We start from the raw sequence: 26,510 nt of genomic DNA, 5'->3' as shown, positions 1-26,510 counted from the left end.
TGCATACACTCAAAAACATTCAGCATGCACATCAGTGAAGTGTCTGCACAGTGCCTGAACTGCAGTAAGGCTTTGCAAGCAGTGAAAGCACTTGATAATTGCCAACTTTACACAGAATTATACATCAAACTCCGTCTTCCCTTGAGAACAAATTAGACATGACATCTATATCCAGGATACATGAGGAAGTATCACAGCCCAAGACCATAGCTCGCTTAGAGTGGGACTTGAAATGTCAGGCCAGCACATACAATGCCTCAGAATGATACTCAGAGCAGCTCCTGCAAATAGGCATCTCCTTTCAGCTCCTGTGGTGACAGTCGCTTTTTTGACACGCATGTCAGTCACTGTCCACTAGAGAAATGTCACTGACACAACCTGTCTCCCACAGAGCATGACCTCTGCCTCCATGCCTACAGCCAGGAACACACACAAAAAAGTAAAATTCCTCAGAAATCTCAGAGCTAAGGCATAAACCCAAATTTTACTTTGGAAGAGGAAATGGTGATGAATGTACTCCACTGCAAGATCAGCCTCTATCTAGGGATATCTTTTCAGCTTCAGAGAGAAGCACTTGGAAAAACAAAGAGGGATGGAAGGAGGAGGGCTGGGGAATGCCATTACAGCAAAGTCAAAGCAGCACACAGAAGCTATCATTTTCCAGGCCTAGAGCAGGTGGCTGTTGTTGACAGACACATATAGGCCCACTGAAGAGGAAGACAACTTCTGAGGAGTTCCCATGAAGCCTACAGAACCTTCCCCGGTCCAAGCACCACCTTTGTTTTGCTAATTCCCCGTTACTGTGGCCTCCTCTCCTTGACAACTAAGAACTGGACACTCTTGTCCTCTTCAAGGGTCTCCTTGAACAACAAGAGCCAACATTTAAGCCAGAGTCAGTGCCATAAGACAGCAGGGATCATGAGCAAACAGTGAAAAACACCAAAGTTGTATGAAGCCATGCGCCACCACCACTGCTACAGCACAGTGTAAGATAGACTCAGGCCAGGAGGAGTAGGAAGCCAGAGTGTAACACACAAGGATGGGTTTATGCAATCCTCTGATGCAGCTCCAGTTACATCTGAGAGCACCTTCAGAAACAAAAGCCAATTTCTTGGCTTTCAGTTGGGTATCCTTTTCCTGTAACGGATGCAAGTGGTTCAAGAACAATACCGGTTACTAAAGAATGGAGAGCAAGTAAACCCCTCATCAGTCAGCAAGAGCCCAGTGCTTCAGTGAACAAATGGCTCTAGAAGGGAACCTATCTGTGATCAAACATCAGAAGACAAACATTACACACATATCTATTCAGTAACTGAATATCCCCCTTCAGATGTCTGTTGTAATGCTTATCCAGACCACGTGGAAGGTCAAAGCACTGCTCCTCAGCCTGTCATACATCCCCATGCTGTTATAGTATTTAGTACAAATCTCTGGTCCTTCACTGCTAAGTAAAGGAGAAAAAGCAGACCAAGAAAAGGCCAGGACCACTTGACAGAGGTAACACCTCTAAGCTAATAATTTTGCCTTATGAAAAGCTAAAAGAAATAAGACTTTCAGATTTGAGTGCAAAGCAGCATTACAACTACTCCTCCACAAAGCAAAGAGTAATTGTGTTTCACACACTTTATAATACTGCAGTTAGGACAAAAAGCAAGTGTGTAATGTCACAGCTTCAAAGACACAGGAAGGAGAACAGAGGGGCAGGCCAGAAGGCCCTACAGCAATCCCACAGAAGTAGGTGCCTTCCCTCACTTCCTCAGCATACGTACACATTTCCATGACCCTATAGAATGATGGCACAATTTTACACTTTAACCCACCAAATCTGAACATTCATAATAAATGCAACTGGTCATGCAGGAACAAAAATAAAGAAAAGCTCTTCTAAAGAGGGAGATTTATAACTGCATCTGTCTGCAGAGCCATGCAGATTGAAAAAACTAGGTCAAATCTTTTGCTAGTCAACCTCACTGCTATTTCTCTCCAGCTCTCCTCCCCTCTAGCTTTCAGTAGTTATTGAAGAAATCAATTAATGAGAATGCAAAAGACCTGTCTCACAGGTCTCAAATTAGTTCTGCCTGGTATTTATCAGGGGAGTCATCTATGTAACTACAGATGGAAGGGGAGAAAATGAAATTGTTGCAGTCTTTCCAATTCACAAATCATAATCCTAGAGCATATGTACTCAGTGCTACTAGGGCCCCTTAGCAGCCAAACAATGACACAGGTTAAAAAATTAAAAGGGAGGAAGGGGGACAAGAAGCAGACAAAGACAGGCCAGAAAAGGGAAAAAATATGAATCGCTGTGCTTTCACTTTTGCTGTGCTTGCAGCAAAACCACTATAGCATCTGCTGCTTTTAATGACATCTTGCTAGTGTATTTTCTAGAGCTTTGTGAGTGAACAGTTTTAGAAGCCTCATAGATATCTCCATTTTGACACCAGGTTTCCAAAGAGTAACCGCAATATTAGTTTTTGTATCTACTAGTCAACCCATGTATGTTTAAAATAATTATCTTTTAGGAAAAAAAGACTCACATACTGCAATTCACCACCACAAAGGCATTAAGGTTTGGTTTTTTTTTTTTTTTTTAAACACAGGAACCAAGCCAGTCCAATTTCAGCTTACTCATTTTTATTCATTTCTCTCCTTCTGTTGCATAGACAGAAGGCACTGTTTCATCATTTAAAAAAAAAATTAAATTATGCAGTTCTCCATCAGCCAAATACTGAACCAAATCACTCTCAAACTCCGTTTCCATCACACACAATATGCTGCCTGACAAGTTCCTGCAAGAAGGCAAAGAAATCAACTTCCTGAGTTAACTGCAATGATGGCCAACCCAACTGGTTTGACAAGGCACATACCACAGCTGAGTGATGTTATACTGACAGCTGAAAGCTGGGGAAATGCTGGCATGCCCCAGGGGCTGGGTGGGGGAACCCATCCCCATTCTAAGGTCAGGGGCTTCCTCTAACAGGTAGTGACCACAGCCCAGGACACTGGGCTCGGAGGAGGAGGGCTGGGACACTCTGTGTACAAGCAGGGAAGGGATTTCAGTGGTGGGAAAGGGGTGCTGGAGGTGGGGGTGGGTGCTGCTGCTAGGCAGGACAGCCTCACTCAGTCTGCTTGGATGGACAATAAAAACCACTGTGGAATGTGACAAATGTGGCTGGCAAAATAGGCCACCACTCATGAACCATTTTAGCCCAAATGAATGGAAATCATCATAACTTCTCTTTCCACACAGCTACTCAGTGGAGTTTCTACTATGCTACTAAAGCCTTTTTGCCTCACCAGTAAACCCTGGACTATCACATACCACAAGGAGAAGCCATTTGGAGCACTGTATATATCTGAGCAGCAAACTACACAGAACGCATCCTAAATTCAAGAATGTGCACATGGAGTCTTTGTCTTTGATGGGTTTTTTTACTTTTACCCTTTCTGCCTTTGGCTAAATTCCTTTGAAGGCAAGGCTACTTTACACATAACTCATCTAAATCAGCCCCATCTGGCCTTTGTTTCTGAGCTGGATCTTATCAATAGCAGTCACCATTGAACTTTCAGAGTCTTAGATAATTTTTCACCCTTAACTCAACAAGCCATAAACAATTATTGCCTCAGTACCCTGGACAAACAGCTGTGGAAATACTGAAGAAAAGTCCTGGGGGATTATGGTTGTTTTTTGCTTTGGTTTGGGTTTTTTAACAGTGACACATTAAGGGAGGGGGGGGTGAGGCATCTTGGACCAGAACCCAGGATGACACTTGGAATCTGGACCAATGAGATGCAAAATACAATCCTATACCTTCTGCTTAATATCTATTGGATACGAAGGTAGGTTAAGAAATGGCAGTGTTGGGATTATTGAGTTGGATATGAGGAGCTGGACAAAGCATGGTAGGGAAAACAAGCACTTGTGAGAAAACCGCTGAGATATTCTGGAACCACTACACCATCAGGTAGCACCATCAGGTAACAGCGTTCAGCATTCTTTGACTCAAACCAATCAAAGCCCATAATCAGTTCTGAAGTCTGTACCTTAATGTTCCATCCTTCTTCTTGAGCTATGCTCACACATGATGGTGTCCTACAGATCTTTTGGTTCTCTAAAAGCACAAAGCTACATTTTATATTGATCCTTTTAAGACACGTTACATACAATGCCTGTATTTACCTAAATGGTACTTCCTTTAAGGATCTTTCCTTTATTTAAATACTACCACAGGATAAGAGAGTCTGAGACTTAAAAGGGGAGTTTTTGTCCCCTCATCCTGTTCAACAGGAAAATTGTACAATAACTTGATCAGCTTCATTTTCAGAATGATTTATTGTTCCACAATTCAACCAGATTGTCATTGTTCTTTAAAGATGGCTAACAGAACAGCCTTGTCAACTAGATTTGCTTTCTATACAAAAGTTTATTTTTACTTTTAAACTATCAGCTGAAATTGTACTCCAGAATAAAGCTGGAAATTACTTTTTGCTTCATTCATTAAAAAAGCTACCCAAACCAATATTCTATAGAATTCAACAGCAGCTCTCAAGAACAGTCAAACTGTATTGAATAAAGAAAGTAATTTTTTTCCAATTGTTTAAATTCCTTCTGTTAGAGTATCAGTCATAAGATGTCTTAATGATCTAATTAGATACTTACCAGATTACCTCCCTTATGAAATAGGTGTTTCTCAATAAGGAAATAAACATTTGTGCGTTTCTTTCCTAAGCCTCAGTTACTCAGAAAAATATACAACCAGTATTTCAGAGAAGAGCTCTTCTCCTCTATTGGGTTCTTGCCATAGTGAACATCTGCTAAGTCTATAAATTAATTGCTGAAAACATCTTGTGCTTCTAGATGATCCAGGCAGTCATAGCTGTTCTGGGTTACTAGAGAACATTACCATTTTTCTCTCTCACACAGGCATAAATCCACACACACATCCTCCCTTACAGTATAGCATAAAGCAAGAACAACTATTTGGCATTAATTTTAATGTCATAAAATAAAGCTTTAGTGCTAACCAAGTCATCAGAGCAGCACAGTAAGTTTACCTAGATGATTTAAGCAGTAATTTTTCTACCACAATAGCCTAAGGATATAAAGGGTACCTCACCTGGCTGGTTGAAAATGCCCTCTCGAAATACAGAATTCTATCAGTCTTCTTGGTTTGTCAACAGCAAAGTCTGGCAGACAGTAGCAATGGGCTCTTTCCAGTTCAAAGAAAAGTGACTTTAAAGAACTCTTTGCATGTAACAGCATTCCTCTTATTTCCCCAGAAAAGAGGGTCCAGACTCAATTTTCACTTACCTGCTCCATCTTCAAGACTTCTCATTCTTCCTGGCTATACTAACATCCTGCTGTAGTTTGTCACCTCATCTCATTGCCCAGTTGCAACTCCTCTGTCCTCTGAGATCTCAGTTCAGCTGATAGAAATTGGTTTAGTACTATTTGTAACTGCTCATTTGAAACTTGACCTCGTTAATGTCTATAAATATGTAAAGGGTGAGTACCAGGAGGACAGAGACAGGTTCTTCTCAGTGATGTCCAGTGACAGGACAAGGGGCAGCGGGTGCAAGCTGTAACACAGGTTCCATGTGAACATAAGAAAAACATTTTCACCGGGAGACTGACAGAGCACTGGAACCGACTGCCCAGAGAGGTTGTGGAGTCTCCTTCTCTGGAGGCATTCAAAACCGGCCTGGACATCATCTTGTGTGCCCTAATTGAGCTGATACTGTTCTGGCAGAGGGTTTAGACTACACGATCTTCCCAGGTCCCTTCCAACCCCTTACATTCTGTGATTCCATGAGATGGAAATCACCTACCCTACTGAAAGCTTTCTATAAATCTCCTGTTTTTCCTTTTAGTATTCCTGGTCTCAGTGGCCATCTAGTGCTCTTGTGAACAATGAGGATTCAATCTCCCACCACCACCTGCCAGAAGTAACAGTACCTGCATGTTCCAACCAAACCTGGAAAGTTATTATTGACTCTAATTTAAAAAGAGTAGCAAGGATTATTATTGACTTAATTTAGAAAGAGTAACAAGGGTGCTACCTCTTCCAAACGGTAGGTACCTGGATGCCATCAGCAGAGATAAATAGATATCAGTTTGTAATAATCATAGGTCACATTAGCCAGCTGGCATCTCCTTCCTTACTTGTAATGTGTGTTCATTAAAGATGCTGCAAGAAGGTGGGGGTGGTGCCCTGGGCATGCTACACCCTTCCACGTAGGAGGGGACTGCAATGATACAAACACTATGGCTTTCTACTGCCTAATTAAAAAAAGACAGGACTATTTTAATTCTTCTTAAGAATTTTCAGATGTCCCATGCACAATTTGAGACAGACAAATCACACGTACATTATCTCTTCCTTTCCAAGGATACAAGTGTTCTCATGTACCCTTGAATTTACAAACACAGCTGAAAGGAGCAGTTGAAAATACACGTTGTTTCTGCTAAGAACAAAGGGACGTGCCTTTTAACAACAGAGGTGCACGTGCATACATCATGGTCACATTCTTCCCCCTTGCACTGTGTCCTTAGTTTCACTCCCCTTTCCCATGCTCCTTCCAATTCTACGTCTACGCCCCATTCCTACCCTGGTCCTCAACCTCTCCGTTAACAATTTTTACCTAGCCAAGCACAGGAGAAATTTGGGGAGGAATTAATTCCCTAATTTTAAGATCCAAGTAAGCAACAGAAGTGTCAAGATGCTGAAGAGCAGCAGATTGTCACGCCACAAGCCATGTGGTTGCTGCACTCTATCTCCACAAAAATTACTTGCATTACTCACACAGGAGGGGGTTGACTTGTTGTGATCTGTCACTTGAGATGCAAATATTTATTGACGGCACAATATTCCAACTTTTGTTTTAATTACTTGTTATTTTAACACTGTTAGTTAAGAGGCTTTAGAACACCAAAAATCACTCAGCCTGTTCTGCAGTAAGACCAAATAATTTACATTTTGTCACATTTTTATTTATACTATAAATAATCCAGCAGCAGGATCCAGATCTAAACCTAAACTATGAGTGAGAGCTGAAGTCACACTGCAGTAGCGTACTGCTGGCTTACTCTTAGGCCTTATTTATGACAAGTCCCTCATTAAAATTACCACAATTATAGGACAGTAACCGTGGACATACTAACTTTTTATATCCTGTCCTAAATAGCATTCAGGTGTTGAAAAGCAGTATTAAAATACAGATTATAAAGTGTTCCAAAATGTATTTCTTTTTAGCCAAATGAAGAGGACGGAGATATCCCTCTGACATAGAGTACTGCTGCACACAGCAGCCTTCCTCTGCTCATGGATCTTCTTATGCCAAGCATTATATGGCACTTCCACTGAAAAGCACTGACATTTCTTTCTGCAATTTTTTCAGCTTTACACATCGTTATTACACACAGCCAGCTACACAACCACCATATTATTACTCAGACCTTTCTCAGCTGCTCATATGGATTAAGTATCCTTTAGAGGTCTGCATCTCAAAACACCCTTTTGGAACAGGCAAATCATATATTACCATCACTATTATTATTTTCAGTATATTTTTAGAGGTAATGAATAAGGAAGGAAAAAAAAACAACAACTCTGTGTATTACTCCTCTGGGCACATTGTAAATGGATGGCAAAGCAAAGCAATGCCATTAAAATTAAGATAGTCTGACAGTTTGCACTTTATTATTTCTTTAGTTTTGTTTAAGCAATATGGTGGAAAAGTTCCAGGCAAGACAATATTTAAGAAGTTGTTGAGAAGTAAAAAGAGCAAACTCTCTAGTGACTGCTAGAGCTTACAGCTGCGAGTACCTTTTATCAAGATTTGGATTCTCCAAAACAGATATTTCTGATAAGGATCCCCACAAGATCTTCATGCTTTGTAGTTAATTTCACCTCGTTCCAGAACCCTCCTTGTCAAAGCAGGAATTAGACCAGTTAATGGCATTTCTTTGGAAGGTGGATACTTTGTACAGTTGATAGCAAATGTCAGTCACTGGGACCTTATACTCAGTCTTATTTAAGACATCAGGAGAAACATATTCCAGAAAACTCACATGTGCTGATGAAAACTTCAATCTTCCTTCTTCCTTTCTATCTTTATATATCCCAGTCACATTTTATTATTTAGTTATTCCAGAACAGAAGCAACTGTACCTGTAAGACTAAACTGTCCAAGAGAAAAGGGGGTTTAGGGCTTCAGCACAACAGCTCACCTTCCAGTAAGTTCTGAAAACATTTTCCTACTTGTGATAGTTCTCATTAAACAATATGAAAACATTTTAGAAGAAACAGTTATTGTTCTTATGCTCATATTATAAAAAAGGATCCAAGAGCCTAAGGCTACATAATATATTACTCAAAACCATGACTGGAGAACACAAGCATGCTAATTTTCAGTTCTGAGACAGAAGTCTTGTTCTTTCAATGTCAACAGCAAGAGCAGACCAGGATTCTTCCCATCACTGTCTCACAGGCTGGAGTTGTGGAGGGCCCGGAAGATGCAAAGCCCACTCCCACAATTAAACTTTGTGGCTGACAACTGCTCCTCTGTGGGCAAAGCTAAGGGGGGTTATTTACCAAGCCTTCACTTGAAAAGACTTTGCTTAAAGGGGAACGATAAGAAAATACAGGGTGGATCCAGTGTGCTCCATTTTCCTATTCGTTATGCAAGTGTACTCATTCAGAAGCCTCTTTATATCATTCCATATAAATAAATACCTGCAGCACTACCAGGCAAGGCAAAAAGAGCACCCTGTTGTGAAATGGAGTAAAAGACTTTTTGAGACTGTCTTGGAGGTCATTATTATACCCTATTTAATATCCATGTGTATGTGCAAAACAAACATCATCATCATTAAGGACAACACTTTTCTTTTTTTGTTTGGGTGTACTCAACAAGAACTCTTAATAGATGCTTACATTGTAACTCTGGTAGTGAGTATAGTTTACATCTGGGCTGGCATTAAGCTCCTTGCCACGTAGACCACAAGTAACGCAGGTGTAGCACATTACCTGTTATGGCAACACCAGAACACTTCCTTCCATGCCACCATACACTTGTTGACAGGAGCTACAACCACTTCCACTCCACCACAAAGTAGCTTTATGCAAAAGTAGAACCAGGGCAGGACACAAGAAAGCTGCCCACAAGGTGTTTACCAATGGCTTGTTGTTGACTTGCAGACCTTATGCCTTTAGTCATGGCTATCACATAACCCCTCTAACTCATTGACAACCTTACATCATGCAGGAGCAGAGGCCCATGTCCTACTCCATCAAAAAAACATTAAGTCTTGCTAGTTAACATTTGATGTTAACTAACCCTTACTGTTTGAGATTTTTCAGACAGAACAATACTCCATGGCTGCATACATACTACTAGTCCTGAAAAAATGGGGAGAAGAGAAATGTAGCACTTTGTCAAAGAAAAATTTAATTTAAAACATTTTTATGTATATGTATATATGCATAGTGTCTTGATTTCTGCTTAGGTGTACAGATTGAATGCTTCTGCTTTGTAATTACTAGAATAGTAATCACATGGCTACACATGCTCATACATAATGGCATTCAATTTCTGGTATTTCACTGAAGTTTTACACTTACACAACTCAGAAGCCAAATTCTAATTTATATTGGCAGAAGATCAGCTTCAGGACCTTTGTGAATAAATAAATAATACTGAATAAGAATACAGATCAGTCCTCAATTGGTATGAATCAGTCTAACCAACCTCAAACAAACTGTGATTTACACCACCAGCAGCCCTTACCATATGCAAATACTCAACGATGACTGAGTGACAAAGCCCTCTCTATGTATGTAACACAGTTTCACAAAATTATTAATGCATTCTACGTTAAAATTTATATAGGAAAGCAAATGCTACCATTCCAAGAGAGACCTAGTCTGATGTATAAACATTTCAGTTGCTGCTTCTTCCATACACAAGAGCCGGGCAGCAATGCACAAGCCTCAAGACAGAAGCATGCGTAGGAAGAAATACTGTAAGATGAGGAGTGAGAGCAAGTTAAAGCATCATGAATCATCTGCTTCACCCCAAAACAGTGCATTCTTTTTTCAGTCATTAATAGGCAGCTTCCATAGCAGATGTGAAACAACCAGAATCCTAAATTCTAGCTGTATATCAAGCAAACAAAACGTCCACAAAAAACCCCACCCCATCCCATCACTAAATCTACCCTCTGGAATAAGAAAAATGGCTTAACAGTACATTGCACTTAAACATTAGTGTAAAATCAGATGCTTCAAGGTAACTTTGCAGTTTTCTATTCTTTAAGGCACCTTACTTTAGTAGTAAGAGATTTGTTACTAATATTTAAAGCTCTAAGCCACTCTGGTGTTATGCCTGAGTTATTCCAATCAGGAAGCACAGCAAAACGCAAGTAATGCTATGGTGATGGAGACAAAGTGCTACTTTATCTTCAAACTTTGAAGTTGGCTCTCAACAGAAGAGTAAGCAAGATAAAGTAGTTTTCTTCCATTTCTACCACTGCACTTCTCATCTTGACAACTGAGGTCTTGTCATGATTCTAGGAAATCATGAGCCTAATTTCAAGAAAATCAACTTTTTTAGAGAATTTTTTTCTTAATTAAAATACAAACCAAAAGCCAACAATATTTTCTGTGCACATACAAACTGAATAAATCTTAAATTAAGAGCTGGCCAAGAACGTTTGCTTCTGGAGGCTGGAAATGCTATAGAGATCTCATTTTTCTCTCTACATCACTGTCTTCTAACCAGATCCATTTATCAGTGCTGGCTGAATGTCAAGACATCTGTTCCTGATGAAACTTTGATATTTCTGAATTTGTTTTATTCCAAACTGGAAGAAAACCAAGTATTTTTCACATGTCCTATAAATGCTCTAGAAAGTAACAATTCCAGGTGAGCACACAACAGTTCCCCTAATTAGGATATAGGGTGTGTTTCTTTTGTCAAATATCAACCTGTTCTATTATCACCCCAACAACAGACATTTTGAAATATCTCATTTTCTAGAGCTAATATTTTATAGCTGCTCTTAAAGACTTTTTTCTGGTTTATTAAATTAATTTTAAAAGTATTACAGAGTGATATGGTGTCACTGTGGTGAAAAAATTACTGTCACACACATGCATATATACTTAGAACTTCATATATATTACCTATATAAACAATTAGTGAATGAAGAGTGATTTATTCATATTATTTTGAACACAAAGAAAATAAAAGCTTTTCCAGTAAGGCATGTCATCACTGTTCCCTATCTTCTAAGCATCTTTTTGTGGGGTTTTGTTTGGGTTTTTTTCAAAAACAAAATTCTTTGAAGATACTGCAGAGTAGGAAATCATAAACTTACAGGAAGCAAAACTAATATTATCTTTAAAATTGCCTGTTATAATCAAATTTAATTCTGTAGGATACTTGAAGTATTGATTCTAGAAGGGAACAGAATGTGTTTGTACCACAGCAACTCAGACTTCATTTCGGGTACCCACAAGGTAATTGCTATCTTAGGTAGCGGAGGTCCACATCTATTTCTTGATTTATGTCCCATCTGCTCACATGCCAGATGACAATAAGATCAAAAGACTCATTCTACAGCAAATAGAAAATCCAGATGTCCATTCAATCAAGTGTTATGTGCTCTGCCCTAATCAAGTTTCTCCTGCAGACTTAGAGTGTGCTTCAACCTAATCCTCACCTAGTCAGATTTCCAATACAGTTTACAGACTTCACACAGACATAGAATCCCAGGAGCCTCTTGAGCCCTGCATTATAAAAGCATGCCATTCACTGAGCTTTATGATTTCACAGAATCACTGAGGTTAGAACAGACCTCTGGCGATCACCAAGTCCCGTCCCCTAAACAGCATGGTCAACTAGAGCAGCACCATACCCAGTTGGGTTTTTTTTGAGTACCTCCACAGTTGGAGATTCCATAGCATCTCTGAGTAATTTGTCCTAGTGTTTCACCACCATCCCAGGAAAGATTTGTTCTCACACTTAAACAGAATTTCCTGTGTATCACAATTGTTTGTTGTCTTACTGGACACCGCTAATAGTGACTCTACCTTCTTTACTCTCTCTACCAAGTTTGTTTGGGTTTTTTGGGGTTTGTTTTGTTTTAAACACACTGGTAAGATCCAAGTCTTCCCCAAACTGAACCATGCCAGTTCTCTCAGCCTCTCCTCACATGTTAGATGCTCCAAATCCTTAATCATTTTAGTGGCCCTTAACCACACTCACTCCAGTATGTTCGTGTAAGGGGAAGACCAAAACTGGACTCATCGCTCCAGACACAGACTCAACATTGCCAAGTACAGGGGAATATTCCCTCCCTTGATCTGCTGGCAACACTTTCCCCAGTGCTGCTGGTGCATTTCTGGCTCACATTCAACTTGTTGTCCACCAGCATTCCCAGGACTCCATTTGCAGTTCAATTTGTCATAATCACGTCACTGCAATAACTGCAAAGTTAATTTAGTACAAAGGGTGTTGCAATCCTGGGGAGCATTTGGCATTGTAACTGTTGATATTTCAGGCTACTCTCTTATCATATCAGCTCTCTCCCTTCTCTCATACTAGGTGTGTGGGAAAAGTTGACAGATAAGTATCAACCACCCCGATTACCACCCAATTATTGCTTCAGTATACACAAAGCACGCTCCTGCTTGTGGTCTAACCACTTGTTTTTCTTTTTCTCAACAGCTTCTTTCCAGCATGATGCCCGTAAGAGGAATAAATACACCCAAATGAACCTGATCATCTCGTCCAACAGCATGCTTTGGACAAATGCAATTCATAAACAGCAGGAAGTTCAAGAAAATCTAATGGACAACTGCAGAAAAGCTCATCAACAGGCACATTCCCATTCATGACCCACTCATTGCCTACTCATTACCTAAAACTCTGTTTTCAACAGAAGCAACTGGTCTCACCAGTTGCAAGGGGAATTATGGCCTTGATGACTCACTGGTGTCATCTGCTGCTGCAGTGCCCAGGAAAGGCACAGCCCTGACAGCTGGTGGGAGACTGAAGCCCTCCAGCTCTCCAGCTGAGCGGTCTCCTCCTGGTTCAGAAGTGTGTCAGAGCAGCTCACCATCACCTGAGTTCACACACCACACGCCCAAAATTTCTCAGCCCACTTTCATTTCACATAGATTCAATTTTGTCTTTTTTGTCAAGCTGTAATGCCTGCAGGTTTAAGCTAGCATTCCATGTTTATGTTGCCCACATACATAGTTTCGGCAGTTGCCATACCAAGACCACTATTTGTACTTCTTAAGGAATGTATCTAGTTCAGACTGTCCCCTTCATGACTGCACACCAGGCAGTGTCTCCAGGTGTGTGGACCACTGCATTTCCCTCAGCAACAAACACATCACAGTTACATCCAAACGCAAGCATAAGGGATATTACAACCTACCACTCTGACCTGCTTTTCACATTACTTTTGTCATCTGCAATTGCTTTAGAGTATATAAGGTATCTTGACTTTGCACTGTACAGCACACTCTTATTTTCAAACACACAATTCCCTGCCTCCCCCCGGAAGCATCTCCCATTAGCCTAGGCAGTTCAGCTCTGTTGTACCAGTTGTCCAGGGAGACAGTATTGGTGCAAAAGCAGCTTTCATAGTTTAAAGTCCTGTGTAACTACAGGATGCCAAGCATCATAGCAAAGAAGCTGCTGAGAGCGGTCTCCACTTCCACTCTCTTCTAAGTAAGGATGACAGTCCCAGGGACATAGTAAACAGCAATCCCAGGGAAAGTTCAGGTATCTACACAATGTCACCTACAACTGAATTCTATCAAGCCTTTTTCACCTTCTGCTTGCATAACTAAACCACATTTTTTTCTCAGAGGACAGCAAATGGGCAATAAGTAGATATGATGACAGGACATGTAACATAAAAGACCATCTTTTCCTCTGGGTTACCCCATTGTTATTAAAAAATTAAACAACTATTTTGTTACAAAGGATCGATGAATACTACTGCATGCACAAATACACAAACAGCCTCAGGAATCTATGTTTTTATACCAGTGAACACTTTTCTAGGCTCTAACCTGTGGCTAGAGGCTTTTTTTCATCCGGGCTCTGAGTTTTTTGCATCTGTATAACTATGTCAGCTGGATTTATTTTTTTAATATAGTACTATAGGTTATTTCAACCCTACCTCTACGAGGGATATCAAGACAGGGAAGATACTATTAAAAGGAGACTTTTACTGCACTCACACTGAGAAAAAATGCAAGTGATTTAGATATATTGCTTCAACCATTCTAGTGTGACCTGTAATTGCAAAGAAGGCTTTTCATCATTTAAGACCAAACTTTAGAGTGCATCATTTATAATATTAAAATGAGGTTTAGGTTAGTGAACCAGAAAGATACTTCATTAATACAAAGTAGCCTGGGGAACCTCAACATTCTGTTCATCCCTGTGCAAAAGGTAATTCTAATTAACAGCTGAAGTGCAAATATATATGTGTGTCCCATATTGTAAAATATACAACATGGCTAACTGGATGCTATGCTTCTTTACAGTTCTTTGACATTCTTAGTAACCGTACAATTACTTTGACAGTTCAAATTTGATTATGCTCATCAGTAACAGTTGAATGAGGCTTCACAATTGGTCAGCAGCCTGAAAGCTTACCAGTGGTAAATCTGTGATTATGAGAGATATTAACTACATAGGAAAAAAATCATTACAGCTTACTCTCTGTTTCTGGTGCAGATGTCACAGCTTTGTGTTACAGGTCCACCCGTCTTAGGAAGACCATCTCTATGATTGTAACTGGCTACGCTAAATAATCCAGCTCTTCAATCTTTGACACAATTTGATTGCTTCAGAATAACCAGAAAGGGATCATCCTGATGAGAATTTGATGGATTGCAGATGGTGTAGTTAGTCTTCCGTAAGGACCATGTCCTAAACGGACTTCCTCACAGAGGACAGAAGATCTCAGCACATCTGACTGTCAGAAACTTTGCTTACCTTAAAACCAGAAATTAATGATTTCTCCTCCAAGTGACCAGCAACCCACACCTTTCCCTTGCTTTCCCTTGAAGCCCATCCCTGCTGCACCCCCAAAAATCTATGAGTGTCCAATGAGCAATGGGAGTCACTGATATGGATGACCACGGAGCAATCAGGTTGTTTGAGGAACACCTACAAGTATGTGTTGATGCACACCATTCGCATCTGAGTGTCCATAAGGTGCTAACTGCAGTCTTAAGCATACTACTGAATATTCTATAAGTTTAGTTCACTCATGAAGGATACATGCTTACGCTGTGATTTTAACTTTCTTGTCAAAATTCCAAGACCACCTTGAAACAGGTACAGAAATCCCAAATCCTAATTAACTGTCAAACTACTGTAGGCATGGGATATTTAACAACTATTTGGGGAAAAAATGGTGAACAGAACAACTCACAAAAATGGTCAAGTAAGTACTGATCAGTTCAGGCATCCCCTTCCTCTCTACCCTGTTGACAGATAACATTGATAGTCAAGGGAACAGATTTCTCCAAATGTTAATTTACTAAATAGTTTGAATGGACTAATAACACACCGGTCTGCAGATATTTAGAGAGAGGCAGTGTACAAGAAGCTCTACTTTTTCTGAGAACAAATTCCTAACAAGCGCCTGTTATCAGCCACAGATGCAGAAATAGGAGCAAAGGAGCCACAGCCTGTTTGGATCCAGTTGTGCAGTTACAGGTATCCAGGCAGGAACCGAGTGGGAGTTTCTAACAGTAGCTAGACCCTGCCCTCAGATAAAGATCCCACTAGCTGCAGCTCTGCCCCAATAATACGCTCCTGGTACTCACTAGTGACCTGTCAATGAAACAATTCTCTACACACACTTCCAGTTTAACTCCCAAATTTAAGATTGACACTAATGTGCATCTGTAAATGGTCCTTTATGAAGGACATGATTGAACAGTATGCATTTTATCCACTTCTTTCAAAGAAACACTCTCAGCTTACACCTGAACACACAACTACATTACACAACAGAGATGTGTACCAGCCAACACAGATGTAATGAAGGTGGGTGAACATACACCACACTGGTTAGAGCTGGTAAGACAGCTCCATCCATGCCAAGACAGAAAAGGGCTCTCCAGGTAAAAACAATCATTTCACTCTGAGGTATCTATTCATGTTAGTGGCTGAAGCTCAAACACTGTAACCCTAGATAACAAAAACCAGTCACATAAAGGAAAAGATAAATGACAGAAACTAACTAATGAAATCAAACACAGAGAAATGGATAGTATAATCAGCAAGACACGAATGTATTGCAAACCTGTTTACTGCGAACGCTCTATTGTTACTATTTTAAAAATAAGACAATTTAAAGTTCAAAATAAATCGCTTTTTCAAGTATTTTCTTTATGTCATCTATATCTTTTCAAGGAAGATATAAATTTCAATGTCCTATTCCATTTCAATTGAATTAAGTATTTATTAAATAACAATCAAGAAAAAAAGACGTTGCAGGTCATCTTACAAGAAAAAGTGATTATAAAAAAATACAGAGAAAAAGGCCTGACAAAGTTATTGTCAGTGAATACGTGCATCCATTTACAGACAAGTGAATTATACCCAAATGATCAGATTTTGGTGAACACAGGGAAATCAGCTAGAAATCTACAAATATCACAGCCTACACACAGGTTTTGATAGAAATAACCACTGTCCCACCCAGGCTCCCCAGATGGGGTTTTGGGCTGCTGGAAATGCACCAAGTTTGTACATCCTCTTCCAAATTCTGCAAACCTGTCTAGTCTCCATGAAAGCACCAATTCTAGATGTCTTTGGGATTACAAAAATCAAATTTATAAGTATATTTATATGTATACACCGTATGCAAGAAACATTTGCAAGGCTTTAAAGCTTTGTCATCTGGATTAATTTTTACAGTTAGCAAAATTATATATATACACATGTGCACACGCACAGTCATTGCATTGTCACCCTGATCTACTAGGAATTCTACTTTATCATACTAAATGAGAGTCAGCTGAGGTTACCTTTGAGGCTGAATTATCATTACAAAGGCAAAATGTCACACAAAAGCTGTGAATTTCCCTACATTCAGTGTCAACAATATCTTGATGTGACTGATAGTAAATGATGAGGCTGGTTCAGTTTGTCAGCAGTACCAGAAGGCTTTTCATACATATATATATATATAAAATAAATAAAGCTATCCCTGACTGTTTGAGCCATTCCATCAACTGAGAAGTATCAGCTTCACCTTCAATAACTGCCCCTTGTTAAGGTCAGAGGACAATAAGGCATTAGTTTCCTAGTTTCCCAATTTATGGAGCAACCTTGTTAGATCTGAGCCCAAAATACTGCTTACAAGATGAGGGAAATAAAATATCTGCAACTACAACGCAAAGATGAGCTATGAGAAACTGGAGTAGATGAGTCAAGTGTAAAGAAAGCGGTAAAGTCAGACTGCCTGAGTCAGGAAACTGCTGGACCACATCAGAAATCTGTTCAGTTAGCGCTTATTTTGGAGGATTCAGCCAACCTCTCCTTTGAGAGAAGTCTCTAAAGCAGAGGTGTGTTACCCTCTTTGTTTTGTGTCCAACAAGCAGACCAATTGCTGACCAAACGTTGTTTCTGCAGAACCACATGCTGCTCACAGAGAACGTGCCTGGAAGGGTAAGAAAGGATGCTGCTTCTGAGCAGCAAGGTCCAGTGCAGAACAAGAGCGGTGTGATCCCATAGAAGAAAAATTGCATTTGCCCAGAATACAAGATATCTCTGTCATTGTTTGACAAAACTACACCACCATACTATTTGTAAGACCAGTGTCAATTCAGCTTTAACCTGTCTTGCCCGCACTAGAACTGGAAAGGATCTCAGGAGACAGAGGCTGGTATTACTGAGCATTCTATTATCTCCTTATGGCTGAAGGCATTGTGTAGAACAGGAGGGGATCCTTAATTGCTTACATGCCTTTAAAAAAAAAATAGTATAACACAAAATGGATGGACACAGAATAAATATGCCCTTGCATTACTACTGCATTGCTAAACTCCTGCCATCTTCTAAATTACTAGGTAACACTACCTTTGCAGTTAGTTATTACAGTTTTCTAAAATGTACTTTGTGTTTAAAAGAGATGGATGAGAAAGAAGAGAAAAGAGAAAAGGCTGTTAAGGTGTTTTAGCACCTCATCCATAACTATGATGGCCTCAGCAGATAGATCCACTAAATCTCATGGTTATGAGATTATGCCTCTGAGCAAAACTTATTTCAAGAGCACTCATCATCATCAGATCCAATTGCTGAAGCGATTCAGCACGTGCTTAATGTTCTAATCTACTTTTTCCTTTCATTCAAGAGCACTGTTTGGGGGTGGCAGGACAAGGAAATCAACAAAAAGTTTATTTGAAAGGGAAAAAAAAACCCAGATTGTTTTTGATAACTTGGTTAGTTGATTCATCAATCCAGTAACAAAAAAGCCCCAAAAATCCCAATAGGATTAACTGCTAATAATAGACGAACAGAATAAAGTTTCCAAGTTCTGTCATTGCAATTGCAGCCACATATAGAATATAAAGGTCAACTTTTGATGCTTAGCATAACAAATTTTATCCCCAACATAACAAGAACTTTGTAAGCAAAGACACGAGAAGCTCTTTATTACTGTGAAGATCTACGTAGTCAGTCACCCTTCAGAGCAAGGAAACTAAAACCATACTGACCAGCAGCCTAGAAGTCAGCTGCTATGAAGTAGTCCGAAAATAATGGATATAAAATACACTATCACATTCTTAACACCTTGTGGCTGCTTATCCACCAGTATAAAGAATTACAAGAGTACCTGTATTAACTAATAAAACAAAATAGAAAATGCACTGATGTTACAAATATTGCAGTATGGCCATGGATTTAAAGCAAACCTGCACTGGGTTGTTTGGTGTTGGTTTCTTCCCCAACCACCTATTACACAACCTATTTTTAGTTTTCTGTAGTTGCTACCAGTGCAAAAACAGGGAAATGTTACAAAAAGCAAAAGCTTATTCCAGGATGTAGCATGTACAGTATCACTCATCCACAACTTGAGCTTTTAAAAGGAAAGAGTAGCTGTTTTAACACAGAGAAGAATGAAAAATTATCAGTTAAACATATATTCCTCTTTTCCCTTCCAGATTTATCAATTGTAATAATTACAAGCCTCTAAGTAATGATGTGCATGAGGCATTTCTGTGACTCTCAACAAAGCACAAAGGTCTGACAAAATAAATTACTAATGAACAATAATAAGGCTTGATCTTTTTCCACCATTTGAGTCCAAGTCAATCCCTCTGCTTTTATCAGTGGAACCAAGTCCACTCATTTTTCCTCAGATTGCTTTAATAAAATGCTGTGCATGAAAACCCACAATTTTACCATGCTGTATGGATTAATCCCACACAAAACAGCCTGATCCTACTCTCACAGTGGAGTTGTGCAATTGATTTGAAATTAGAAACAAAAAAATACATACTTAAGTAGTTGTTAATAAAACTTATTTGGACATCTCCCACCTACTATCACGCTAGAATAGCATATTTCTAGATCTACATTTCAAAATTAGCCTCACAAATATAGGAGAATTAGGAAAACATACTGATTTTCTCATCTGTATAACCAACACTTAAAAATATAATTTACTGCAAAATTAAAAGTCACTTTAATTGAACGAAGAAAAATAAGCAGAGGAAGTGGATCTGGACTGCTAAGTAATCAGAGTAGCTTCTGTAACATTAACAACAGGCACAGCAGAACTAGCAGAAACGTGATTCTAAGTTTAGGTTGATGTTGTCTCCCTAAGCATTCCTCCATCTAAACACAACCCTGCTGTGATACATATTGCAGTTCAGATGGCAAGAGATGCACCATCACGCACCCACTTTCAGTGCTTGAAAGAACACATTGTACAGACTGTAAAGGAAAAGAAACATACTCATGATTTGACACTCAAATTTTAACTACATTGCAGTTTTTAACTCAGGGTAGGTGTTTATCTTTTGAAAACCTCAGATTTGCAAGCAGACCACAAGTTTTGCTGCGTTTTTTCAGCAAATCTGCAAAGCAACACAGAAGTTACCAGCCCATGACAGCTTGTTTCTGAAAACAAGCAGGGTCCTCTCAACTGATTCATGACAACAGTCAAGTATTTCACAGACCCAGGTGCCATATTCTAACTGGGGCGATGGAATGCTTAGGAGACATGGGGTGCTACCTGGCAGATCAGATATTTTATCAATTTCAAAGCAACTTTATAGCCCTTCTCTGGCACTCACTGGTCTTCCTTTACCTTCTTCCACTAGCCTAACTGCATTGTCTAGGAAGACAGCACTGAAGACACGTAGGTGTTGGCACAGGGAATCGTTCTTTTGTTCTCAGCAGATGGAGGGAACACCACCTTTGTCAGGCAGCGGAGAAGCCTGTGCAAGTGAGCAACCCACTTCTTCAGCTGCCTCCCTGTGACAGGCAGCCTCTGCTAAACGCTCCTAAGGAAACACTCACGGAAAATGAACAGGCATTGCTGGCTCGTTTGACGTCCTGTGTTTAAATATACACATATACCACTGTGAAACATGCATTTTGACTTCAGCAGTCTCAAAGAACAGCGAGTTCCGTTCGGCGACGAACAGCCCCTGGAGCGTTTCTTCACTGAGATCCTGCGTCCCGACAGGGCCCGGGGCATTTCCCAGACGTGGCTCGGGCCGTTCACATCGCTGCCATTCAGGCCGGCCAAGCAAAACTCTGCTCAGCCACACCACAGCGCCTTAGCCTGGAGCTCACCGTCAAACTTCCCACTCCTACCTGTCGGCCAGGTTGGACGGCCGCAGCCTGCCCTCAGCCGCGCCTCCGGGGGGAGTTAGGCCGAGTCCTGCCCCAAGGCGCAACGCGCCCCGCGGCCGCGCAGAGGGAAGGCAGCGCGACCTTCGCCGCAGCTGACTCTCTACAGAGCGACCCTGGGGCGAGGGCACGGCCAAACTCTCCCGCCGGGACTGTTTCCCGCCCTATCCCCACAGCGCTCACTGCAGGGCTTCCCTGAGGCGGCGGCCAGCACCCCGACGCAGCCTGTGCGTAGCGGCATGGGAGCGGTCGGGCCCCGGCTCGCACAGGTGCCGAAGGGTCCTCCTCCCCCCGTCGGGCTGGGGAGCCGCGGCCGCCGCAGGTGGAAAGAAGGCTGCGCCCATTCCCGGGGAGACCTCGCCTCCTAGCGCCCGCGCCGCGCCTCGGGCCGCGGGAGAGGAGCGCCGGCTGCCTCTCGAACCCCACCACCTTCCTGCACCAGGCCCGCTACGTGACCGACCGAGAAGGGAGAGAAAACGAAAAAGCGTGGCAAGGCCGGGAGGAAAGCGGCGGCGGGAAGAGGACGCCGGGCAGCCAAGGGTCCCCCGCTGCCCCCCGGCGAGCGGCCGCCGCCAGCCGCTCGGCCCGCCTAGCCCCACCGAACCCGGGGCGGCGCGGGCGGCTCGGCGTTACCTTTCGAAGAGCAGCCGTATCATGAAGATGCAAAAGGCCAGGGGGAAGGCGAGGTAGAGGTCCTCCGCCTGCGGGAAGGCGGCTTCCTCCGTGCTCTGCAGGTCCGCCCAGGTGACGTTGTGCGGCAGCCAGAACCGCTCGTTCCAGAACCAGGCGAGGATCCCTGCCATCTTTGCTTTGTCTGCCGCGGCGCCCCCCGCTCCGCTGCGCCCGCCGGCCCCCCTCGCCGCGGCGAAGGCGTGTGCGAGCGGCTGCCGGGGAGAGGAGGATGGAGGCGTGTGTCAGCCCCGCAGCCGCGGATGATGCTGCGAGCGGCGCGGCGCGCTGTGCCGGCTCCCCGCCCCGGCCGCCCAGCGGGGGCAGCGGCCGCCCCGCCTGTCACACGGCCGCGCCGGCCCCCATTGGCTCCCGCCCGCGCCCCGCGGCTGCTCGGCCGCCCCGGTGCCCGTCGTGCTCCGCAGACAGACCCGGTGCTGGCCCCACCGGGCAGCCAGAAGCAGCCTTCCCTCGTCTCCCTTCCCCTTGCAAAAAAACCCTGAACCAGAAATTACACGGCCCGGGCGTGCGGCGACCCCGTCCTGTGGGGTACTCGCCGCAGCCGAGGCTGCCGGCAGCAGCGCTTTGCACCCGACCGGGACGCAGCCTCCGCTTCAGGGCTCGGCGTCCGACCGGCCTGGCGGCGACGCGGTTCTGCGCCTTGTCACCCCGCTTGGCTGCCACGGCCCTGCCTCCCTCCCGCCGCTCGGCCGGGCTGACCCCCCGTGAGCTATTGCCGGGCGACCCTGGAAATGCTGTCGCGTCATTGCCATAGGCAGTTGGCAGCAAGGCAAAGCCCACCTTCCCTGAACTCTGTGCGGCCACACGAACCGGTACCGACGGCCTCCGCCGGCTCCCCGCCAGAGCAGCCCCTGTCAGAAGCGCTGATCTCCGCACTCTCCTGCTGCGGCGTTTAAATGGGAGAGGACTGTAAAAAAAACAACATTTAATGACTTAACCCTATATGCGTGAACAGCAAACAGGCGTAAATGAGGCATGAAAAACCGTCTGAGAGCACACCGCTCACCAGCGCCAAAACTGGGGTTAGAACTGTGACTTTGCACTCCCAGGTAAACAAAACCTTTTTGTCTTTACATGGGCTTTTACTTCTGGTTCTTATGTCACTGCCCAGTCCTGCTAGAGATAAGCTGCAAGAGGAAAACTGTAATTGCCTGCACTAGGCTTTACAGCAGAGGCGACTGGCAGGCTGCAGCTGCTGGACAGTACACATGGTGGTCTAGGCATACACGAAATTACTTCAAGTGGTTCGTATACCACTCCTGTAACATCATTATTTTATCTGCCCTGCCTGACTTTATTTTAGATGTCTTCAGTTTTCTCCCCTGGGTCATCACACACTCTGAGTACTGAATACTAGGCTACACTGATTTCTGCACATAGCATGCTACCGAGTTTTATCATCCTGCCTTTAGGTTTTCTGCTAGCTTGCTTTCTTGCTGGCTTTTCTGACCCTACTTGCCCTTCCTGAAAAATTAATTGCACAGCTCACGTGTGTGCTGACATTTCTGTGCTGAACAAGGTAAACACATGACCCTGATGCTGTGAAAAATGCTATACTGATTTAAACAAATCAGACTATTTCTGTATATGGAGAGGATTTCCATCTAGGACATTTTGGGGAAGTTTCAGGGCACACTTTGGCAAGAGGGCTGAGGAGCTGCACGGGTGAACCTGGCACTGTATGTTTTTGTTGTCTGAGCCAACATCCTAAGTGTCTGTAAATATTCCACTTCAGTTCTTGTGGTTGCTTCTTGGGGAGAGAGAAAAGAGCTGGTAGCTGGAGGCTGCTCTGTGGACACCTTGTCCTTCAAGTCATCTGAAAAAGCGGGCTCTAGCACCACTGCCATATCTGCCTGTGCCCATCTGAGCCCTCACTACCCCTCCCCGCTCCCCGCCCCCCGCCTCCGGTTCCAGCCCTGTGCATAATTGTCTCCGGATCCTACTATGAGCCTCTGATGTGAGCTGTCAAAACCCAGGGCTTTACTGTTACTTCAGTTCAGAGGGAAAACTGACCATGGGAGTCACACACCTCTAATGCAGCTTTCTTCACTTACAAATAATGATTTTTTCCAAGCAGAAAAAAAACACTTCTTTGCTCAAATCTGCAAGACCTCTTAGCCAGTTCCAAAAATGTAACTGGCTATCATCTTCCTCCTTATAACCTCTCTGCCTTATTCTTATGGCTGGATTTCACCACTCTTCCAGCTGACCTAGAGCTCCTCTCAAGCTTCCCCCCGGGGATCTCATCTTCTAGCCCTCTCTCACAAACACCTAAACTGGCCCTGCACACATATGTGTGCCTCTCTCCAGTTACAATACCCAAATCATCCAGATCACTCAATTTTCTGAATGGATTTGCCAGTCTTCAATGGAGATATGACAGTGTCCTCAGAATGACCTCAGAAACATAAGCTTTGAAATCTATTGATTAAAAGCTCTTTAGATACCATTTTAATAGCTAACAATACACAGATAAACATTTGCTTCATTAGTGATAATTGTGTTTAAGGCAAAGTTAATTTTAATCAGAAAATTGGTATCAATTGGTACCTGAAGGTGACCTGTCTTTCCGCAGCATATTTCAATATTCCAATCAGTTCAGAAGTACATTCAATATTTCTGCCTGTTTCCAATACAATAAAGTAGTTCTTTCCCAGCCAGGGCTGAGGCTTGCAAATGCTGGTGCTCAGCACTGCTCACGTACAGATGCAGGAAAGGAACAGATCTGTGCAAAGTGAACCTAGCAACAGTAACAATCTGATGATGCATAAGAGGTTAATTCCTGCTGAACAATTAGCGTAATTGACTTTTGTGTCAGACTAAAATTATGTTAGGACAACAAGATCTCTAAGCATATCTGAAAATGAATGACATTTCTGAAACACCTGGGAAGATGACCAATTAAAAGCTTTTAATTGAATTCAAATTCTAGTAGCAATTATGTAGATGTAGCCAAGACAGGATTACAGAATGAGGATGCCTGAATCCTGTGCTTTGAAGGAACACATTACCAGGATTTGTTTTTCTACCTCCTGAAACTGATACATCACAAACGGGACCCCAACAGAACTTAAAAAACTGTGTTTTCATATTCTGAAGCAATTTACTCCAAGACACTGTTAGAACTTGGAAAAAAAAAAAGGGGTGGGGAGGTGGGGTGGTGCTGAAAGTGAGTCAGTTTCCTCAAAAGCCCAGCTTGGGCACACTTTGTAATATACCAGACTTAGTAATGACTAAACAAAAACATATACACCTTTCCCAAACTTGAGTGAACTTCTGTTTGTACTCCAAAAAGAAAAAGCTGACAGACTGCACATCACTAGTTCAAGAGCTCAAACAGCCGGCAGAGAGGCCACTCTAAAATTAATGACTTCATTTATGTCTTGGTTAGCATCAACTAGCCAGGTTAGATCTCAGGCACAAAAAAAAGAGGTTCCTTAGCTTTAGGAATAAAATTATTGTTATTAATCTAATGAAGTTCCTCCTTCAGGCTTAGAACAAGTGTATTAAATGCACTTTCACACAACAGAAGACTTCCTTTGCCCACCAGCCTCACTTCTCCCCATGGACAAAACCTTAAAGGAGCCTCTTCACAGCGTGTTAGGAGATTGCTAAGCCTTTACTTCCTTACAGGTCAGAATACAACATGTGACACTTTCCAATGCAGATATGTTTTAATACATGAACATGCAAAAACTTGTCTAGAAAATTTAAATTTGCTTCCTACCAATATTTAACTGCTTCCACACAGATATAAACATTCTTAGACTTCCACACAAACACACACCAAGATTAAAAATAAAAGTGAGGAGTATTTAGACATTAAAATAAAAGAATTGTTTCAAGTAATGGGACACATAAGGTATTAGTTGATCAGGACAATGTTCCAACAGGTACTGCAGAAATTGCATAGAAAAGCAGCACACTGTTTAAGCTCAGCTATTGAGCACAGAAATGCCATTTAAAGTTTCCCAGCACTACATTCATGCTGCAAACACAGCTCAAGTTACATGCTCATAATAAAATCTCAGAGGCTTCACTGAAGGATATTGACAGCAATCTTTCCTACTGAGGGGATGTCTCAAAAGCAGCTTTAATAGTTTACAGTAGGTAATATCCCACTATCTTTATTTACCTGTCATGGTTTATTTTTCCATCTGCAGTCAACAGGAGCACATACTGCACCTCTAAACCACTGAGAGTGTGGCAATATGTATTTGTTAACACCAACGTGTCTGTGCCATACTGCTGGCTACCTGGAGGAGATCCTCCACCAAAATAGGAAAAGCTGCAGCAAAGCCTCTTGAGTTTGAAGGACTGCTAAGGAATTGAAAGCAACCAGCCAAATTTTTTTTCTCGTTCAGTCTGCTGTAACTCTGGAGCAGTGCCAGGCATACACACAGGGAACTGTGATCAGACTCTGGGCCAGTCCATTTAATGGACCAGGTGGTACAGGTGCCAATAACAGGGTTCACTGAGAGTTTTTGTTACTAGGATCTGAACTGGGTTATTCCTGAGCAGAAGAGATGGCTGTGGCCGACCTATGTAAAAATAGTGGTGCCAGTGACATTTCATTAGGTCCATTTCATCAGGCCACTAGTGATGTGGTTAGCAGAAGGGCCAAGCACTGCTTGGGTGCTGCAAGACTGCTCTGTATGCTTGTGGGGAGAGCACAGGACCACAGGGATAAGGGAAATGTGACAGTGTAAGGTATGGCCCAGGACCATCGTTCTTCTAACGTGTTCTACCTGCTGGACCCAGCAGCTGTGGGGATCCCCAGTTTCTTGTGCTGCTAGGTTTGCCAGCTTCTCTAATAGTTTAAGTAAAATTGCACTAAAAGAGCAGCAGTCTTCATTGCAAAAGCTATGCTGGACCAGTCAAATCAGTCCCAACTCCTGCATGGTGTT

The 26,510-nt window shown here is 42.3% G+C and overlaps 1 protein-coding gene across 1 annotated transcript in view; it reads right to left on the bottom strand.

Moving 5' to 3' along the window:
• CERS6 (ceramide synthase 6) overlaps positions 1–21,716 on the bottom strand; it is a gene marked incomplete at both ends in the record, with an annotated part of 119,700 nt that extends 97,984 nt beyond the window's left edge. Inside the window, one exon of the mRNA XM_084264700.1 lies at positions 21,547–21,716. Coding sequence (XP_084120826.1) covers positions 21,547–21,716 — 170 coding nt within the window. The remainder of the gene's footprint in view (positions 1–21,546) is intronic.
• Between the last annotated feature and the right edge of the window lie 4,794 nt (positions 21,717–26,510).

The sequence above is a fragment of the Gallinula chloropus genome (assembly GCF_964237585.1).
Source record: "Gallinula chloropus genome assembly, chromosome: 5".
Lineage (NCBI taxonomy): Eukaryota > Metazoa > Chordata > Aves > Gruiformes > Rallidae > Gallinula > Gallinula chloropus.
This window is presented reverse-complemented; position numbering and strand designations above follow the sequence as displayed.